The 17,893-nt window shown below is 40.3% G+C and overlaps 1 protein-coding gene across 1 annotated transcript in view; it reads left to right on the plus strand.

Annotated features, from left to right (window-relative positions):
• Positions 1–17,893, plus strand: part of COL28A1 (collagen type XXVIII alpha 1 chain) — a 113,282-nt gene that overhangs the window by 73,734 nt on the left and 21,655 nt on the right. Inside the window, exons 23-24 of the mRNA XM_077809387.1 lie at positions 7,029–7,097; positions 8,179–8,247. Of these exons, the coding sequence (XP_077665513.1) occupies positions 7,029–7,097; positions 8,179–8,247 (138 nt within the window). The remainder of the gene's footprint in view (positions 1–7,028; positions 7,098–8,178; positions 8,248–17,893) is intronic.

Here is a 17,893-nt window from a genome sequence, read left to right on the forward strand (position 1 = left end):
CTTCACCTATTACTCGCTTTATTTCCTCTTCTGACATTTCAGCTAGCACACCATATGCTACCACTCTTGTTTCTGTAAGGAATCTGAGTAGCTGACAGCTTATTTTAATTTTACCTAGCACCTTTGTCTTAAGGAGCTTCCCGACTTTGGTTAGTGGAATGTAAAAACAAAAACAAGTCTCTGCCATCTCCAGCATTTTTTCCTGTTCCACCCTGCAATCTTCAGGGGGCTGATATCTCCTATCGTTATTTCCTTACCTAGGGGTTTTACTGTTATGTAATTTTGCCCATTTCCTTTTCCTGCCTTCCTATTTGCTGGTCCTTCTTCTGGTTCCAGAAAAATCTACCGTTTTCTTTGTTTGCATCCAGTCTTCCTCCATGTTTTCCCTATTTTCATTGTCTAGCCTGGTTTCAGTTTCATTCGTTAGCTCTTCCATCTCACTCAGCCTAGCCAAAGCCTCAGCCAGCTAGCAGCCTGCTGAGTCCAGACTCAGCCACTGCAAGCACCCTATAGCCTCCCAGCCCCTTTCTGCTCTCAGCTTGCTGGTTTTATAGTGCTCGCCCAGCCCTTCCCAGCTGGACTTCCCTCTCAGTTAACCCTGGCCCTCCTTCTCTTAGGTGATGCTGGATGACCTAATTGGCACTCTATCTGGAGATGTGATACGAGGGACCAGAAAACAGCCCCACGGTCTGAGCAATCCCTCCCCCAATCAATCTTCCTCCTCCCTGACTGGTGGATGATCATCTTGGCTGTACCAGGAGCAGGGGGAGGAAGATTGCTGTGCTGTGCTGTGCAGAGCCGGGGAGGGAGGTGTGGGCTCAGCCCCAGATAGGAGCATGCCCAGATCAGACAATCTTCAGGGACTTCAGTATTAAAATCTAAGGCGTGTCTTCTGAAAATCCACTGTTTGCAGAGGTTTATAACTTGGCCAAATTTTGACAGATTTTCTTGGAGATAGGAAAAGGCATGTCCTTGACACGGAGGCCACTTTCCAGAATTCAGATCGCTGGTCCAAAGCCTGGGGGTGATGGAGCTTTTCAAAGAAGAGGCTGCTAGAATCTTTTAACGTGGGAAAAACAAGCTCTTTCCCTCTAGCCTTGTTCTCAAACACAGCTGAACTTTTTCGGCTGAAATTTCCCCCCAAAAATTCAGCCTGCAACAGATACCCAGCATGAAAAAAATTCTGCCCACATGGTTGGAATGTGGCCAAGTTCTAAACAACTGAAAATAGAATCTTCTAATGGGAAGCATTGGGCAACCTATAATTACAGTAGTTTCCAGAAGCCTCAATCAAACAGGGACCCTATTGTGCTGGGGGCTGTACAATATTATAAATGAGACAGACTCCAGCCTAAAGAACTAAAAATCTAAGATCACGATCCTCCAAATACTTACATATGTGTTTAACTTGAATCATGTATATAAATATCTGTAGGATTGTGGCCTAAATAAGAGATATCTACTTATTCCGTGTTAATGACCACTACTTTTACAAATTAGAAATTCATTGGAGCCCATTGCTATGGTTTTGGACTTCAGACATCATTAAAAGACAGTCATTTACAGACCAAAAGATATCATTCCTTCAGTGTAAAAATCTTACTGTGGTGAAACCTCCATCTGGGGGGGTTGAGATGGTCACCTCCATTTGGGGGTTGAGATGGGCCAGCTGGTGTAAGTGAGCATAATTGCACTGAAGTCAAATGTGTTACTGTAAACATTTGAGAATGCAAGAGTGGTAATGAGTTAAACATCATCACATGACTATAAATCCAAGTATCTGACAAATGATAAATATCTGACATACATTTCCAATAGATGGCACATTCACCATCACACTGTGTAACAACATCACCTTTGTCTAAGGAGAGTTGAATCTAGCACAGTTCATATTCATTCATATTCTCTGCATAGCACTTGGAGAGAACAGAAACAGCAGTGACTGAGTTAGATCAAGATGAGATTTAGATCAGAGTGTTACTAGACCAAAAAGTCTCAATTTGTCCTAGAAGCCATATATACACATTCAATAGGTGTGAAAAGATGGAATTCTGCAAAATCTTGAATATAAGGCCCGCAAAGAGATCACTGTGAGGGGAAGAAACAAACCCAATGAAAGGCCTCACATTTCTTTCAGTCTGAATTTTCAGCCATGTTACAAAATGAATTTCTTTCAGACTAAATTATACGCAATTTCGCTGTAAAGTATCAGAGACATACGGGCAGTTCCAGAGTGGCCTAAACCAAGCCTCTGCATTTATGTCCTTAAGCCGGTTTGCATAATTGGTGCACTTACATTGAGTATTTAGATATAGTAGTGGCTTATCTTCTCTCTGTGGTAATACATGTTGAGAGAGTCTCAGCTTTCCTTTTCATGGTATGGTGGCTTAGCTCTCTGGCCCAATTCCAAAAACCTCCTTCTCTTTTGGGGCAAACAAAATTCCAGAATCTTTTCCCTTTTGTGCAGGGGCTTGCTCTCTACACCCATGGGCTCACAAGCAGCCTTACCACTCAACTTTTCCAACCCTTTCTGGAGAGCTACAGGCAGCTCCTGCTCTCCCTGAGCCTCTAGTTTTCTAGCCCCAAATACTAGCCCCTCCTCAGAGGACTTTCACCAGCCCTTAGACTGTTCCTCTAGGTCTCTTCCCAGGCTCTTTCAACCTTCCTGCCAGCAGTGCTGGAACAATTGTTATAGTGGGGGTGCTGAGAGCCATTGAACCGAACTGTAAACCCTGCATATGACGGAAACCAATTCCAGCCAGGGGGTGCTGCAGCACCCTCCATGCCCCTTGTTCCAGCACCGATGCTTCCTGCTAAGCTTTTTTGCCCAGAAACATTCAACAAGTCATGTTCCCTTCTTATTGAGACCTGCACAATAAATCTAGTCTCTTCCCTAATCTTCCCTTTATAGCAGAAAGGGAGAACTTTCATAACCCTGCCCCCTTTCCACGCACACACTGGTCTCCAGCCTACAGCACCCAGGGTCCCTCTTACTACATGTCCCAGGATACGTTGCTCTTGGGCTCAGTTGGAAACCTTCAACCAGCTTTCCCACTAATAATCTTCCTACCCAGCTCACACACACACATTTAAATTTTTGCTATGCAAAACCTTGAGCATCTGAAATTCCATTTCCAAAAATTTGGACACACAGCTCTGGGAGTACAGACTTAGAAACCACTTCTGAAAAATTGGTCCCCAATGATAAAGGCTCTAAACATCATCAGCTCCCTGAGCAGTGAAGCTGAAATATACTAGGGGCCAGATTTTCTGCAAGATCTACATCAACATAAGTCTACCAGCTGAACATCTGGCCCTACATGCCTACTGGTGTCAGATTATTTTCCTCTCAAAATTAATAAGGTCTGATTCTCCACTGTCTTGCACCTTGTTTAATCATTTATACCTGAGCAAAATGAAAACAAAATTGGTATAAAATACTTGTAAATCAGAAATCTCAAATCATACCAGTTGTAATGTTTTAACTTACTTTGCACAGGTATGAATGACTAGATAGAGTGCAAGGCAATGGAGATGAATGCCCACTCTGTCCCTGCATTACTGATTTGAGGGATAAATGGAATAAGGTAGACTCCTGTCCACAATGAACCTGTGATGCCAGCATCCATCGCCTGCTTGTTAAATTTTCAAACAAGCATCTTTGTGCTTTCTCCCTCACTTCCCCTCATGCATGGGAAGAAATCCCTGTAAACATCTCTGAAGTCACTTCATTGTTCACCTTCACATCCCTTCTCTAAAATTCTTCTTTGTTCTGCTGGCTACAATAAAGTTGACAATGGCTAGGCAGTTGGTATGGTGGACCGCTGCCTATCCTGCTGACCAATATTGTCTCACTGTTTCCTCATACTACCCATCTGTCTATACCCATCTATTATCTCTTGTCATGTACTTAGATTGTAAGCCCTATGGCTCAGGGACCATCTTTTGGTTCTTTGTACAGCATCTAACCAAATGGATCCCTGGTACATGGTCTCCTAAGCACTATGATACAAATTAATACTAAAAAATAGAAAGGAGAAGTGCATAATACTTAATTAGGTACTCCACAGATACAAGCAGTGGTACTTGGCAGTTAGCCTTGATGGCTATGGAATCTAGAAGATTCATGGAACTGTGGTGGTGAAGCTGTGATAGAGGCTAATTTCTCCTGGATCATATATCTCTTCTAGTTTAGGTGCCGTTATGAAAGATTTGGGATAGAATAAATTGAATACTCTGAAGCATGAGAATATAATTGAACTGCTTTCTTAACAGCAGCAAGCAGTTGTTTGGCAAAATCCCCAGCTCTTATAGAAGAGAACATGTTAACATGTTTGTACTGGTCTGCTAAGGTTAAATGGAAACATCTGTTTGGCAGCTCTTTACAGCACTGGAATTTGAAATAAAAATAGAGAAATGAACTTATGAGTCATGATTTCCTTTTTCTTAAAAAGAATAAGAAATTAATAGGTGACTACATATATTAATGCATCCTTTATTATGTACAAGTATTAAGAGCTAAGTACACATGTTTTCTGAGGAAAAATGAAAGTTTGGACTTTCATCATTATTCCTTTATAGTAGTTGAACCAAAATAATAAATTAGGGTTGTTCTCAAAACCATTATTAGACTTCTGTGGCTGAGAATCATGATCTGTATCTTCCACAGTCTTGTGCAGGCTATTACATTGTGATTTTTGTACTGTACCAAGTGTCTAAAAACCCAGCGATGGTTTAGAGCCGATACATGCATATCCTTGGTGTTCTGGACATGTGGTCTTTCAAAAGAGTTATCCAAGAAATGTAGATTTTTTTTTCTGTATCTGTCAACAAACTGTAAGTCCAAATACTGAAAGAAGAACAATGTTTTAGACATAGTAATGTACAGAATTATTACTAAGAGTACATTCACTTCAGTGCACCTCACTTAAAGATGTCAATCTAAATAGGAACTTCTAAAGATAAATCCTTCCCTTCTCCATCCTCTCTTTTATCCCAAGTTACCAGCTCTTGTTCTGTTTTATCACTGGCTAGCTCAGATCTGTCACTGTGTAAAGTACAACAAAACTCCTTCCTGTACGGCCCTACTCGATCAATTCTGTTTTAGCTGTAACTTTCCCAAACTTTAGCTTTCACTATAACCTCTTTGTGATACCCCAGTTTTGGCTATTGCAAGGCTCTCCTTTACCATAAATCGTATCTAGTGTTGCATGATTCATTTTGAATTTCATCTTCGACAGTGCTCATCTGTTTCTGTCAGTGATCTTCTTCCCAATTTACATAATATTTTCTATTGCTTATGAGAGTTTTATTTATTTATAGAAAGTTTCCACTCTTCATATGATACCTCTCAACCTTAAAACATGCCATTGTGTGACAGAAGAAACTGAAATATGACAGGTTTCAGAGTAGCAGCCGTGTTAGTCTGTATTCGCAAAAAGAAAAGGAGTACTTGTGGCACCTTAGAGACTAATCAACTTATCTGAGCATAAGCTTTCCTGAGCTACAGCTCACTTCATCGGATGAAGCTGTAGCTCACGAAAGCTTATGCTCAAATAAATTGGTTAGTCTCTAAGGTGCCACAAGTCCTCCTTTTCTTTTTGAAATATGACAAGTGACCAGAGTGGGGAACAGCTGTGCTTTGTTGCTTATCATGCTATGTTTGACAGTTTACAATATTTTAAAATTCTAGGAATCTTTTCTAAATGTGTTAATTAAATAAGCCAGGTTAGACAGAAAATTGGAAAAACAGAAACTCACTCTTGCAAGGACCCTCCTTAGCCAAGGCTCAGCAACAGGATTTGAACCTTCAGATTCTCAGCACACACTTCTACCACTTGAGTTAAAGATTAACTGTTATGCTATATATGGCCCAGCCAATACAAGGGGAATTAACACACTTTGCAGCAGGAGTGCTGGAACAATTTTGATAGTGGGGATGCTGAGAGCCATTGAACCAGACTACAAACTCTGTATATAATGGAAATCACTTCAAGCCCGGGGGTTCTAGTTCCAGCACCTATGCATTGCAGGTAGTTTGCGCAACTGCTAGACAGCAGTAGAATGTTGGAGGATCATGATCCATCTCTGTCCATGAACAGGACTTGTGGTCTAGTAGTTACAGCCAGGATGGCTAAGTATATTGAATTGCCATTTATTCTGAAAGGAGGTGTGGCTGAATGAAGGAAACTTAGGTTCTTTCTTCAGTTCTGCAAGAAGTGATCTAGTGCAAACTCAATAAATTTACTTGCGAAATGCCAGTGAGGAAGGAGGAAGAGAATTATATTCCTAGCCTGTGGTATTACTCATTAGTAAGGCTTTTGAAATGCACAGAAATATAAGCAGTAGAAGATGTGAGCTAAAAACTCATAGTCTCCTGATTCAGTGCATTTTCCCCCTGAATCAAAGGAGATTGTGCAGGAATTTCTCTTTCTTTCTCTTCCCCACAAAACATTGTCTGGTTCTGGAGTACTGTTGAACCTGAAGGCTGATTTACCTGAAAAAAAAAATAAATCAAGACCATACCACATAATCCAAGATAAGTTGAGGCTGGCATGTCGTCTTCTCAGTATTGCCAGAACAACATCAGTCAAGTGCTTCTCAGTGCTAGAACATCATGTGTCAAGCCCCAAATAGTCATGACATTAATAAAACAATCATGAGGTTTTTTTAAAATAATAATCCTTTTTGTTGGCCTCCTGGTTTCTGAGACTTTACGGTGCACCCACTTCACATTTTCAAGGTCTTCTCTGCAACCACTGTGTCTAGGAACATACTTTAAAAGAAATGAAATCCGAGGTTCTCCTGGAATCTCTCAATTCCAAAAGAGGTTGTAAAAATCAAACCACCACCACCCCCACACACAAGTATTGTGAGACTTGCAATAAAATCACAAGAGTTGGCAACACTGTGATCTATTGTCCCCAATAGTTTCTTCATATAATATATGTTTGTCAGTATATCTTGTGTGTTAGTGTTATTTACAGTCCAGTTGCTGATACAATGCTTGATTTTTTATTTGTATTCAGGGTAACACAGGACTAACTGGAGCACGTGGGCTACCTGGACCAAAAGGAGATGGCTATCCAGGTGCACCAGTATGTGTTGTTCTATGTCATTTCTTAATGGCAATTAGATACTGTACTTGGTGTCCCAAGTAACAGGAATAATTTCATGTATAACAATAGTTATGTGGGTATTAGTTACGGGAGTTTGCTGCTTTGAAGTGTCTAGACCCAGTTAGGTTTCTCTCTCATTTGAAGTAACAGGAACATTTTGTTTACATTTTGGAGTCCTCTAACTTCTCAACTTCCTTGTTTATTTAAATAAACAATCAATCAGCCCCTTTCCTGTCCTAAATACAGGCATAACCCTGCAAATAATTACCACTGGGCATAATGTTTTGGGTTTTTTAGTGACACTACTCCTGCTAGAAAGCAAGTGATCCCACCTCCTCCTGCCTCATGACTTCCCTGCTCACACTCTTTCACCAACCCCGACCTTTCCCCTCTCATATTCATCTGGTGTCTTTCCCCTCACAGTTCAAAGATGCTATAGCTTCCCATATCCAAAAACCCACTCTTGACCCCCCCACCCCCACCCCCCACATCTCCAGTTACCTCACTCCATCTCCCTTCTCCTGGTCACCACACCATCTATAACCATTCCTTCAAGTTCCTCTCCTTCACCTCCATCCTGGATCCCCCTCATGCCACTGAAACTGCTGTCACCAACATCTCTAACAAACTCGGCTTGTAGGGTTGCCAGTTTTGGTTGGACATATTCCTGGAGATTTCATCACATAACATACTCTTTAATTAAAGATTAATCTTTAATTCCTGAAGATGCCAGGCCAATCCTGGAGGGTTGGCAACCCTATCAGCTTGCCCAAATCTAAGGACCTGTACCCCATCCTCCTGGATTTCTCAGGTGCTTTTGACACTGAGAGGCGTACCCTTGTCCTTTGGATTTTTTGACTGTGTCTCCTACCAACCTGTCTGTTCCTTCAGTGTCCCTCTTGGTATTTAAGGGAAACCACTCTTCAGTACATGTAAATACTGTTAAGATTCTGACAAAAATATCCAATAGCAAAAATGTAGAAATTCAAAGCTAGGGATGAAACTCCATTCTTTCTCATGGTTTGGGAAACTACTCACTATTTCTCTGGTGTTGTGCTAGGGACCTCCAGGACTGCCAGGCTCTCCAGGACCAAGAGGCCCAAAAGGCACAGGAGATCCTGGACAAAAGGTACCAGTGCTATAGTAATGCATACAATTAAAATAGCAGACATCTCCAAAGTATGAGTCCAGCTAACCTGAGATGCATGCCACATATGATGAAATGGTGCAGTCCCCTCTCATGCCTTGTCTCACTGTCAGGTGTTGATTGTAACATCTCTGACAGAGTGAAAGCTCTTCCTTGTTTTATATACCCACAACCCCTCAAAGTTGTGTCACAAATCTATAGAATGTCTCATCTGAGTGCTGGAGTTTGCATTTAGAATGCAGAGAGAGCTGCAGAATCTCATGCAGGCAGAGAGCTGCCTAGTGACTATGTCTCTGTGGAGATTCACATGTGTTGCCTGTTCTAGAAAATACACAAAATATCTTGTACTGATGATAAGTGTACTTATGTTTTCTGACAGGAATATGCAAATATTTGAAGAGTAGGAATGAAACTCCCATATTTTGGGAAACCATGTGCTTTTGGGGGACAACAACATTTATTTTGTTTCCCTCCCTTCCCATCAACTTTCTCCCTCCTGCCTTCTATTTTCTATTTGAAATGTACAAGTCATTAAATACTGCCCTGTGGGATAGTGTAAAGCAGTTTCTCTTCATTCTCTTTCCTCCAGGTTTGTTTTAAAATGTAGCAATTGCAATGCAACTCTGTGGTGCAGCTATCAGATTGCCTAGAACATTAAAATACTTTAGGTGACACTGCAAATATTATGAAAACAATGTGGAAGCATTTCAACTCTACATTTCTAATCACATTTGTCACCTTTAGTTTCCCCCAGGTGCAATGCCTCTCAGCCACTAAGAGTCTTCGGAGTACTTTCCTAATACGTCACTAGTCCACTTATTTTCAGTGTTATAAATTTTTTAAAATCTCATTAATTCTATATTAACTACTCTTTCCTGGGAGTCATAGAAATGGGAGCACGTGGTTTCCCTTCATTTCTAGGTTTGCCTAGGAGAAAAGAGAGCCAACTCATGATTTTAGGACAGCCTTTTATCTTGAGTTTTCCCAAATCTTTTACATTTTCAAAACTTTGAATCTCATGACATCTGGCTACTGTATATTTAGCCTATCAGGCTACAACAACATTCTGGGGATTGTCTTTCAACTGCAGGTGACCCATTAAAATCTGGCCCAGATGGGTAGATGTTAGAGAGCTTATTCCTTCACTCTCCCACTTCCCTGGTCCTTCTCGCATGAACAGAGAGCAACAATACCCGAAGTCCGAAGGTGCAAACAATTCGATGTTTATTGGGGTGAACTTCCAGCAAGCTTAAATACAAGTTCCTTTTTCCTTATTTTCGAATCCCAATTTACTTCCTGTTTGCCCCTAATTTATATAGTAATATTCTTAGCTATACCTTAACCAATCATTCTACTGAAATTTAACTAACCAATCCTAACATATTGTAACATGATTAGCTAACCAATTATATCCCACCACAATAATTAGATTACACCCAGCAAAATTAATTATACAGCAGACAGAAACAATCACAGAACCAGACAGAGATTATACAGACAAACAATAGCAAAGTGGGAACTATAATGACAAGACAATACAGAAGTGAGGATTTCACATCCCAGCTATTGATAAGGGAGTTCTTGCCAGACAGGATGCTATCAAACTAAGTTTCCTTTTACATTTTCTAGGCACTTCCCTTTCTCTGGAGGTGACAGGAATACAATCCTGTCCTGATAGTGCCTGACAGCCCAATAGCACCTTATTTCAATGTGACTAGTTTGGAATGTGAGGATGTGGCTGTTCGCTTCCTAGCTTATGGCTGCCTCTACTGCTTAGCCAAAGGCCTGAGCCTAAGAACAGGGCCTCAGACTGTCACAGTAAGAGAAGGACCTTACACTGGCAGACAGTGATTTTGATTCTTTCTTTTATACCTCTAACTAGCCAAGTGATAAGAATACACCTAAATTCTTAAAGTACAGGCCTTTACAGACAGGCCTGAATATCTATATCCTAACAGTAGAAACCAAAAATCATCAACTGGAAACAGTTTGATACTTTTTCATAAAGAACTCAATCAGCACTGGCTCCAACTAGCAATCACGTCCTAATGGCCAAGGACTGAAGAGGAGATGTAACCATCCCCTCTCATTCCAGGCAGAACTGAAGCACATTTGCAGTATGTAGGAAGCTTGTATGTAATATCTTCTCTGTGAATGACAGCCTGCAATGCTGTCAGCGTGGCATGTTTCATTAACAGTAAACTCATTTTTTAAAAAATAAACCACCTGATATTAAACTGTATTCCATTGTGAGTGCAAGATAAATGTAATTCTTTGGACAGACACAGACATTAAGGAGATTATTTTAATTCTTTTGAACAGCAATGAGATATTGAACATTGTTCAGATTTACTAAATCAATGGTAAAATGCATCAAAAGCAAAATGGCTAATTGTAACTAGTTAAAGTAAGATATGGTCATGTAATATTTTATTATGCCAGAAAGTAACATACTGGAACAGCTAATAAAAGATACTGTTATGTCAGCCATACATTATTTATTCCATTTATGTACAGTGAAGAGTCTTGTAATCATTTGACTTACACTGCATCAAATCAGGCCTGCAAGCAACTTTCCTCTTGTGAGGAGTCCCATTAAAGCCACTAGGACTATTCACATGAGGAAAGTTAAGCACACGCTGTTACGCTGGAGTGGATCATGACCGTGGGTGCCTGCCTCTGGCCAGACTGCCAAAAGCAGGGAAGACTCCCCAAGCTGGTGGTATGTTCTATAATTAGATACCACCAAGCCAGTACCAAATGTGAACTCCTGGATTACTATAAGATTACTATTACTATAACTACACTAAGGAGTCACATACAGTCCTCTTAGACTCCCCAGTCTATCTTGCCACCCAAACAAACCGCATTTTATGATAAATAGTCACTTATACCAAAAAAAAAAATCAAATATTCCTGGTTACTACCAGTCCCAAGAGACCAGTCACTCACCCGAGTTGAGTTGCACTGTAGATCTTACAAAGATAACACTGGTGGACAATACTATAGTAAACTAACTATAGGTTTACTAGCTAAGAAAAAGACATGAAAGCTATTGAGAGGTTAAAGCAGGTAAAAATATGTAGACTGTGATGCGCCTGTACATAATTCCAAACAGTAGCAGAGATGAAGTAATTTGCCAGTTTCCCAAAAGTCTCTCAGGGTTACCCAGAATAACTCTGGGGATCTCAGTCTTCTTATTCAGTTATTCTGCTCTGTTAGAACCCAAACAGTCCAGAGATGCAGGATCTTTCTCTGAATCCACACTTAGAACTTCTTCTCACAGAAAACAAGCAGACAGGATCACCACCCATGTGGGTTCTTTCTTTGATTGGTGGAGAGAGAAGAGCACGCTTAGAGTCTTTGATCTCTGATCACCACAGGCAGTGACCACTTGCCTGCATGAATTAGTACTTTCCTGTTAAAGTTCTTTATTTGCAGTACACAAGGCTTCTTTCTTGTTTGATGGGTTATTTAGTTACCAGGTCTATATAATGTAAATATTTGCCATTATATTATAACAAGATACAGATAAGTGAAAACAATGCATGTAATGTAATTAGTTGTCATGACGTTTAAACACCAAATATATTCTTACACAATTAACAATCACATTGATCTGTACTAACACAGAAATGAATTGGCCTTGGTCTTTGGCCTGAGCTTGCACCTGCCGGCATCACACATGTGTAAATGGTTGCAGGATTGGGGCCTAGAACAGTTCACAAATTAGAACTAATTCAGAGATTTCCACCTAATGCATAGAGATTCTGCAATGTTCACTGAAGGGCATATCTATTTTTTGCACATAGTCACTTATGCCAGGTCATGTCACTTTATCAAAATGTGTGATAAATGGAAAATGTTCTGTGCTAAATTTAAGTGTGACTTTAAACCTGTCAAAACTAAGTATTAAGATATAATCCATATTTTAACAAATCAAGTGTTAATTAATTGGAAATCTCCATAGAATGCTATTAAATACATATGGGCCTGTGTGAATTAGGTGACAAAAGAATTTGGCGAAGGCAAATAAATCAGCAACATTCCTCAAACATTTATTGGAAACTTCAGGTGGGATTAGAATCATCATGTAAATTAGATACACCTTCCACATTTTTGTAGACTTATTCCATGTTTTTATATGAAACATTAGAATTGTGTAGTTTGGTTCTGAGAATTACACTGATAAAACTGAGTTGCAATAAAGGCTGTCTTTTCAAATTATTAAAAGACCTGGATCTCATACAATACAATCAGAGCCATACTGTGTAGAGGGTTACAGATAAAAGCTTGGAATCTGAGATAAGATCTCTTCAGGCAGGCTTCCACTGAAGTCACAGAGGCTGCTTATGAAGTTCAAGGGTCCACCTATGCTATCTGATTGTGGCCAAAATTTATAATGGAATTGAGTAGGAATGGGATACAGAATGTAGGAGCCTTGGTCCAAGCAAGCTGTATAGCAAAGAACCTTAAAGGAGTAGCTCTCTTTGCATTTCAAGCAATTAATTTAGGGCCAAATCATGGTCACATCAAAGTCAGTAGCAAAACTTTCACCAAGTTCCACAAGAGTATTATCGGTCCTTAACATATCACAGTGTAACACCGACAGACCCCGGTCGTCGGTGGGAGGGATGGAATCTAGGGCCTCTGGAGCTCAGTGCATGAGGCTCTACTGCATGAGCTAAAAGCCAACTGGCCCTTAGTAAGGCTCTAGAGCAGACTCATTAATCTCTAAGTGGTCTCAGTTCCACTAGAGGGGACAGAACACCACACTCAGGAGGTGTGTGGGTTACAACAGCATGATACTATATGTCCGAACTGGAAATTCAAAAATACGTTTATCTATATGGCCTGGATTAAAAATTTAGAGTTAAGGATATTTTACTAAAAATTTAACTTGTTTACGTTAATTTTTTAAAAAATTGCTTCTGTTTTATGATCCAACTAGATGGATGTATACCTTAAGCCAATCAGAATGAAATATTTAATTAAACTAAGGTTTGTTTCCTAATCAAATGTTGACTCTCGGCAAACAGAATGGCTGTAAGTGTTGCAATGTGGGACCATTGTACCACAAAGGGGTAATATTCTGAGAATACATCTGTAAGTTTGGTGCAGTGCATCTATAATAAACTTGACTGGAGAGCAGATAGTCAAAAAAAAAAAAAGGAAGAAAAAAGGATCTGATCTTTTTTCTCTCCTCTGTATGTATACAGGTGTAGGAATTCTTGTCTTTTCCCACTCTATAACCTACCTAAAGCTATCTGAAATGCCAGAATTCCCCCAAATGAGCCCAGAAACTGGAGACTTGGTAACAATTTTTATAAACAGTCAGATTTAAAATAAAACTTTGGCATAATGGACCTCCCACTCCATCCCCCCACAAAAAAATGAGTACAAACAGTACACAAATCTCTACAATTAAAAAAAGCACACTTGCTTAACAAAAGAGACTCAGTCATAAATTTACATGCTAGTCAATCTGAAATTCCACTGAGTACCATTATATAAGAATGTTCCATACATCTGAATTGCAGCTCTGTTCTCCCTGCTTTCAAAGATGGTTCACATATGTGCACACTACAGAATAGAAATTTTGTATAACAGAGGCCTGATTCATATGAAAACAAAGTTGAAACATGTGGAATGCATTCAGCATAGACAGCACCAAATTTTCTATAGCATTGACAGCAAGAGCATGGGAAGCTGGTACTTAATCACAAATGGATTTAAATGTACTACTGCCAACTGAAGGAATGGTTAAAGAAATTAATATCTTAGAAAACACAACATTAGAAAACGGCAAACCACCGCTCTCGCTAAATAACAGAGGAAATGCCAAAACCACCAGTACAATCCCTAGTGTATGAATGATGAAGCCAGAAGCAGTTGCAGGAAGAATATCATCCAGAACTTGGCCCCTGTGTCTCAGAAATAAATCCAGAAAAGGTGAGACAGAATGTTTCCCCTCCTGTGCACTCTCTGCTTATTTCATTTTCATGACAATACTATTTAATCCACACAACCTCCTTCCTCAACCGGAACTTTGTTTTAAAACAAACAAACACAGGTAAAGTTGTTAAGTGATGTTTTACAACATATTACATATCTTACAATCATTTACACAACCCAGAGAATCTTACCTGCTGCTCACATAGAAAACAAATGCACTCCATTTATCAAAAGTAAGGAATGGCTTTACAACTCAAACTGGTTCTAGGAAAGATGTTTATTTTTAAAAGGGGTGGGGGAGAAATTTATACACATCATTGTATTACAGCAGGGGTGGGCAAACTACGGCCCTACCCATAGTAAGGGGTAGTTCAGAACCACAAGGTCCTCCAGAACTTCCAGGAGCTCAGAGGCTGTATGTCTGCTCCCACACCCCTTTGTGGGATGCAGCTTACTCCCCGACACCTCAGAGTTACCGGAGGGGGATAGATGCATTGAAAACTTAATCGGCTTGTTTGTCAAATAATCATTTGTTCGGAGTTGAAAAAATGAATTAAAGACATATCTAATAGTGAACAGAGAACTAAAGCTGTTCCAAATTCTAAATGTGAAAACCAGTGAGTGAGTCTTTCCACTGACTTCAACCTGGATCAGGCCCTTAAAGAAAATTGAGGTTCTGTCAGAAAAATGCAGAAAAGCAAGAGAACACCAACAGGATCGTCTGACACCACCTGGAGGGTATGCTGTGCATTAAGAAATCGTAGGGGATATAGAACTGATTTTTTACCATATGTTCAGTAGCAAATGTAAACTATATTGTTGCATATCACATTCACTTATGATGCTTTTTCTCTGGAGCAGTGGTTCCCAAACTTGTTCCGCTGCTTGTGCAGGGAAAGCCCCTGCCAGGCTGGACGGGTTTGTTTACCTGCTGTGTCCGCAGGTTTGGCCAGTCGCAGCTCCCAGTGGCCGCGGTTCATTGCCCCAGGCCAATGGGAGCTAATGGAAGTGGCGGTCAGTACGTCCCTCGGCCTGTGCCGCTTCCAGCAGCTCCCATTGGCCTGGAGCAGCGAACTGCGGACACTGGGAGCCGTAATCGGCCGAACCTGCAGACACAGCAGGTAAACAAACCAGCCCAGCCCAGCAGGGGCTTTCCCTCCACAAGTGGCGGAACAAGTTTGGGAACCACTGCTCTGGAGGGATTGTGGTCATTGTATCTGTTTATATGTTGGGTCATCTTTACCTGTACATTTCCTTCTTTGTATCATTTAAAGCCCATCCTTACTCCCCCCCCCCCCCCCCCCCCGCAATGAGACTTTAAAGTTTTTCAGTGGAAAATTGGTAGTGTTCATTGTAGAGCTAATCATATTCATGTTAAAAAATGCACGAGGGATTGTGGTGTGCTCAAAGTTATGGCATATATCCCCTACCCACCCAATTGCTTCCAGGAGTTACATATGTTCTGCAGCTCACAGTAGCCCAGAATCCCCCATAGCACTGTACATTAAAAGGACTCCCCGTCACCGCCCTCTTTCCTCCCAGATGGCACCTCTGCCAAGATTTGGGTGGGGCCTTCCACATGGCAGCCTGTGGCCTGCACTAGAAAAATTTTCTTGCAGCCAGCTAAGGGATCTTTGTGGTCTACAGGCTTGGGGGTAGAACAAAGAGGGGTGGGGCGAGAGGAGTGTGCATGCAGATAGTCTATCCTATAATAACAGGTTTCAGAGTAGCAGCCGTGTTCGTCTGTATTCGCAAAAAGAAAAGGAGGACTTGTGGCACCTTAGAGACCAACCAATTTATTTGAGCATAACCTTTCGTGAGCTACAGCTCACTTCATCGATGAAGTGAGCTGTAGCTCACGAAAGCTTATGCTCAAATAAATTGGTTAGTCTCTAAGGTGCCACAAGTACTCCTTTTCTTTTTATCCTGTCATAGTGTATGGTACCTATTTGGGAACACATGCATAGCTCACTTTTAGTTATGCCACTCACGGGTGATGTGATGAATTTGAACTCAAATTCAGGCCAATAAGACCATCACATCACTTGCACTGAGATTTCAAACATCCCAAAGTCCTTCAGATCTGGGCTTTTGGTTCAGGCCCATTTTAACATTTACAAGCACACATATGTATCTCTGGCACTTGTTAAGGGTACACAAAACACTACCAGGAAATGGGAGATGGAGTATCATGGCTATAGAAAGACAATCCATAATGAAGTAGTTTCCTACTAAAGATTGGATCTGGGGTATTTCAGATAGAACCAGTTGTTGAATTTTGAAGAGAGGAGTTTAATTATGGAAAATCACCAAGGAGACAAAATAAAGCTAGAGAATGAAAACACTATAAATTTGTTTTCCTCCTGTTTTAGCCAACTTGATGTCACACACCCTTCTACCCATCTGCTGATGACGATATGTGGATTTGCAAGCCTCCACTGTGAATCAGTGTAACATTGTCTTCTGGTTATCCTAATTCAGGTGCTCCCTCTACAGGCCATGTCAACAATTTTTTTTAAGCAAGTACATGTCAACTGAAATGTTCTAACTGGTACCCTATTAACTGAATTTTGCCTGTGAAAGCCATAGGGCTATCACAGGTTCTTAGTTGCCCTAAAAATACACTAGCTTTTCCGGTCTCTGATGTTAATACGTAGAATGATTAGTAGCTTAGCAACACACTGTCTTTTGTTCTCTTGCTTGTGTATGCAAAAACAAATAAGTGCATTCAGGTTATAAGTTCTAAAAGAAAGTTTCTTACTAAACTTGGTTCATAATTTTCTGCTTCAGTTATTCACTCCATATGTGCACTCCATATGAACAAAACCTATTCTTTTTTCAAACCAGCATGCATTTTTCAGTGATGATCTGCTCATCTTATAGCTATTTTGTCATTTTTACAATGATGTCTCATGCTGAAAAGACAGCTAAAATAACACTCAGAATTCCTAAATGCTAAACAAAAACTTGCAAACTCCTACCTTTCCTTCTCTTCTGTGAAGCTATTAAGAATTACAAAGCAATATCCTTGCTCTCAGAACAAATGCATCTTTGCGATTAAGAAACAGACCAATGAAGAACATGTACGATATCCACCAGTAAAAGGACTCCTTGCCAAAAGAAAAGAGGGTATGCATAATTCACCTTTAACATGTTCAGCAATACTGTTAAAATAAATGGATGGTTCAATCTTCTATCTGAATGAAAACTGCTGATAAATGAATTTATTTCTCACAAAAGGTGTTGATTTGGCAGCCCTGACACCGAAGTCCTTTAATTTCAGAATAGGTACATCACAGACAGTATAACAGTATAAATGTCTACAGCAACCCACCAGTGTGATTCAAGTCTGTCCTGCAGAGTTCCCCAGTAGGAGGTAAAAAGTGACAGACAAAGCAGCAGATAAGTACCAGGTGTAATGGTGGTTTTGGTGGTGTGGCCCTTTGTCAGTTAGGAACTGAACTGAGACCAAGAAATTTTAGTTAAGATATTGAACTGCTGTCACATGATCTGTGTTTTGGCATATATAGCTTCTGACTCAAATCCCTCGTAATTTTTATGTACAATTATTCCCATTTTGGTTTTTTATTTTAAATAGAATTGTTAAGCATACACTTAGATTTATGTATGTTTTAAGATATCATATAAGCGTGATTGACTGTCTCATCCTGGA

The sequence above is a fragment of the Eretmochelys imbricata genome, chromosome 2 (genome assembly GCF_965152235.1).
Source record: "Eretmochelys imbricata isolate rEreImb1 chromosome 2, rEreImb1.hap1, whole genome shotgun sequence".
NCBI lineage: Eukaryota > Metazoa > Chordata > Testudines > Cheloniidae > Eretmochelys > Eretmochelys imbricata.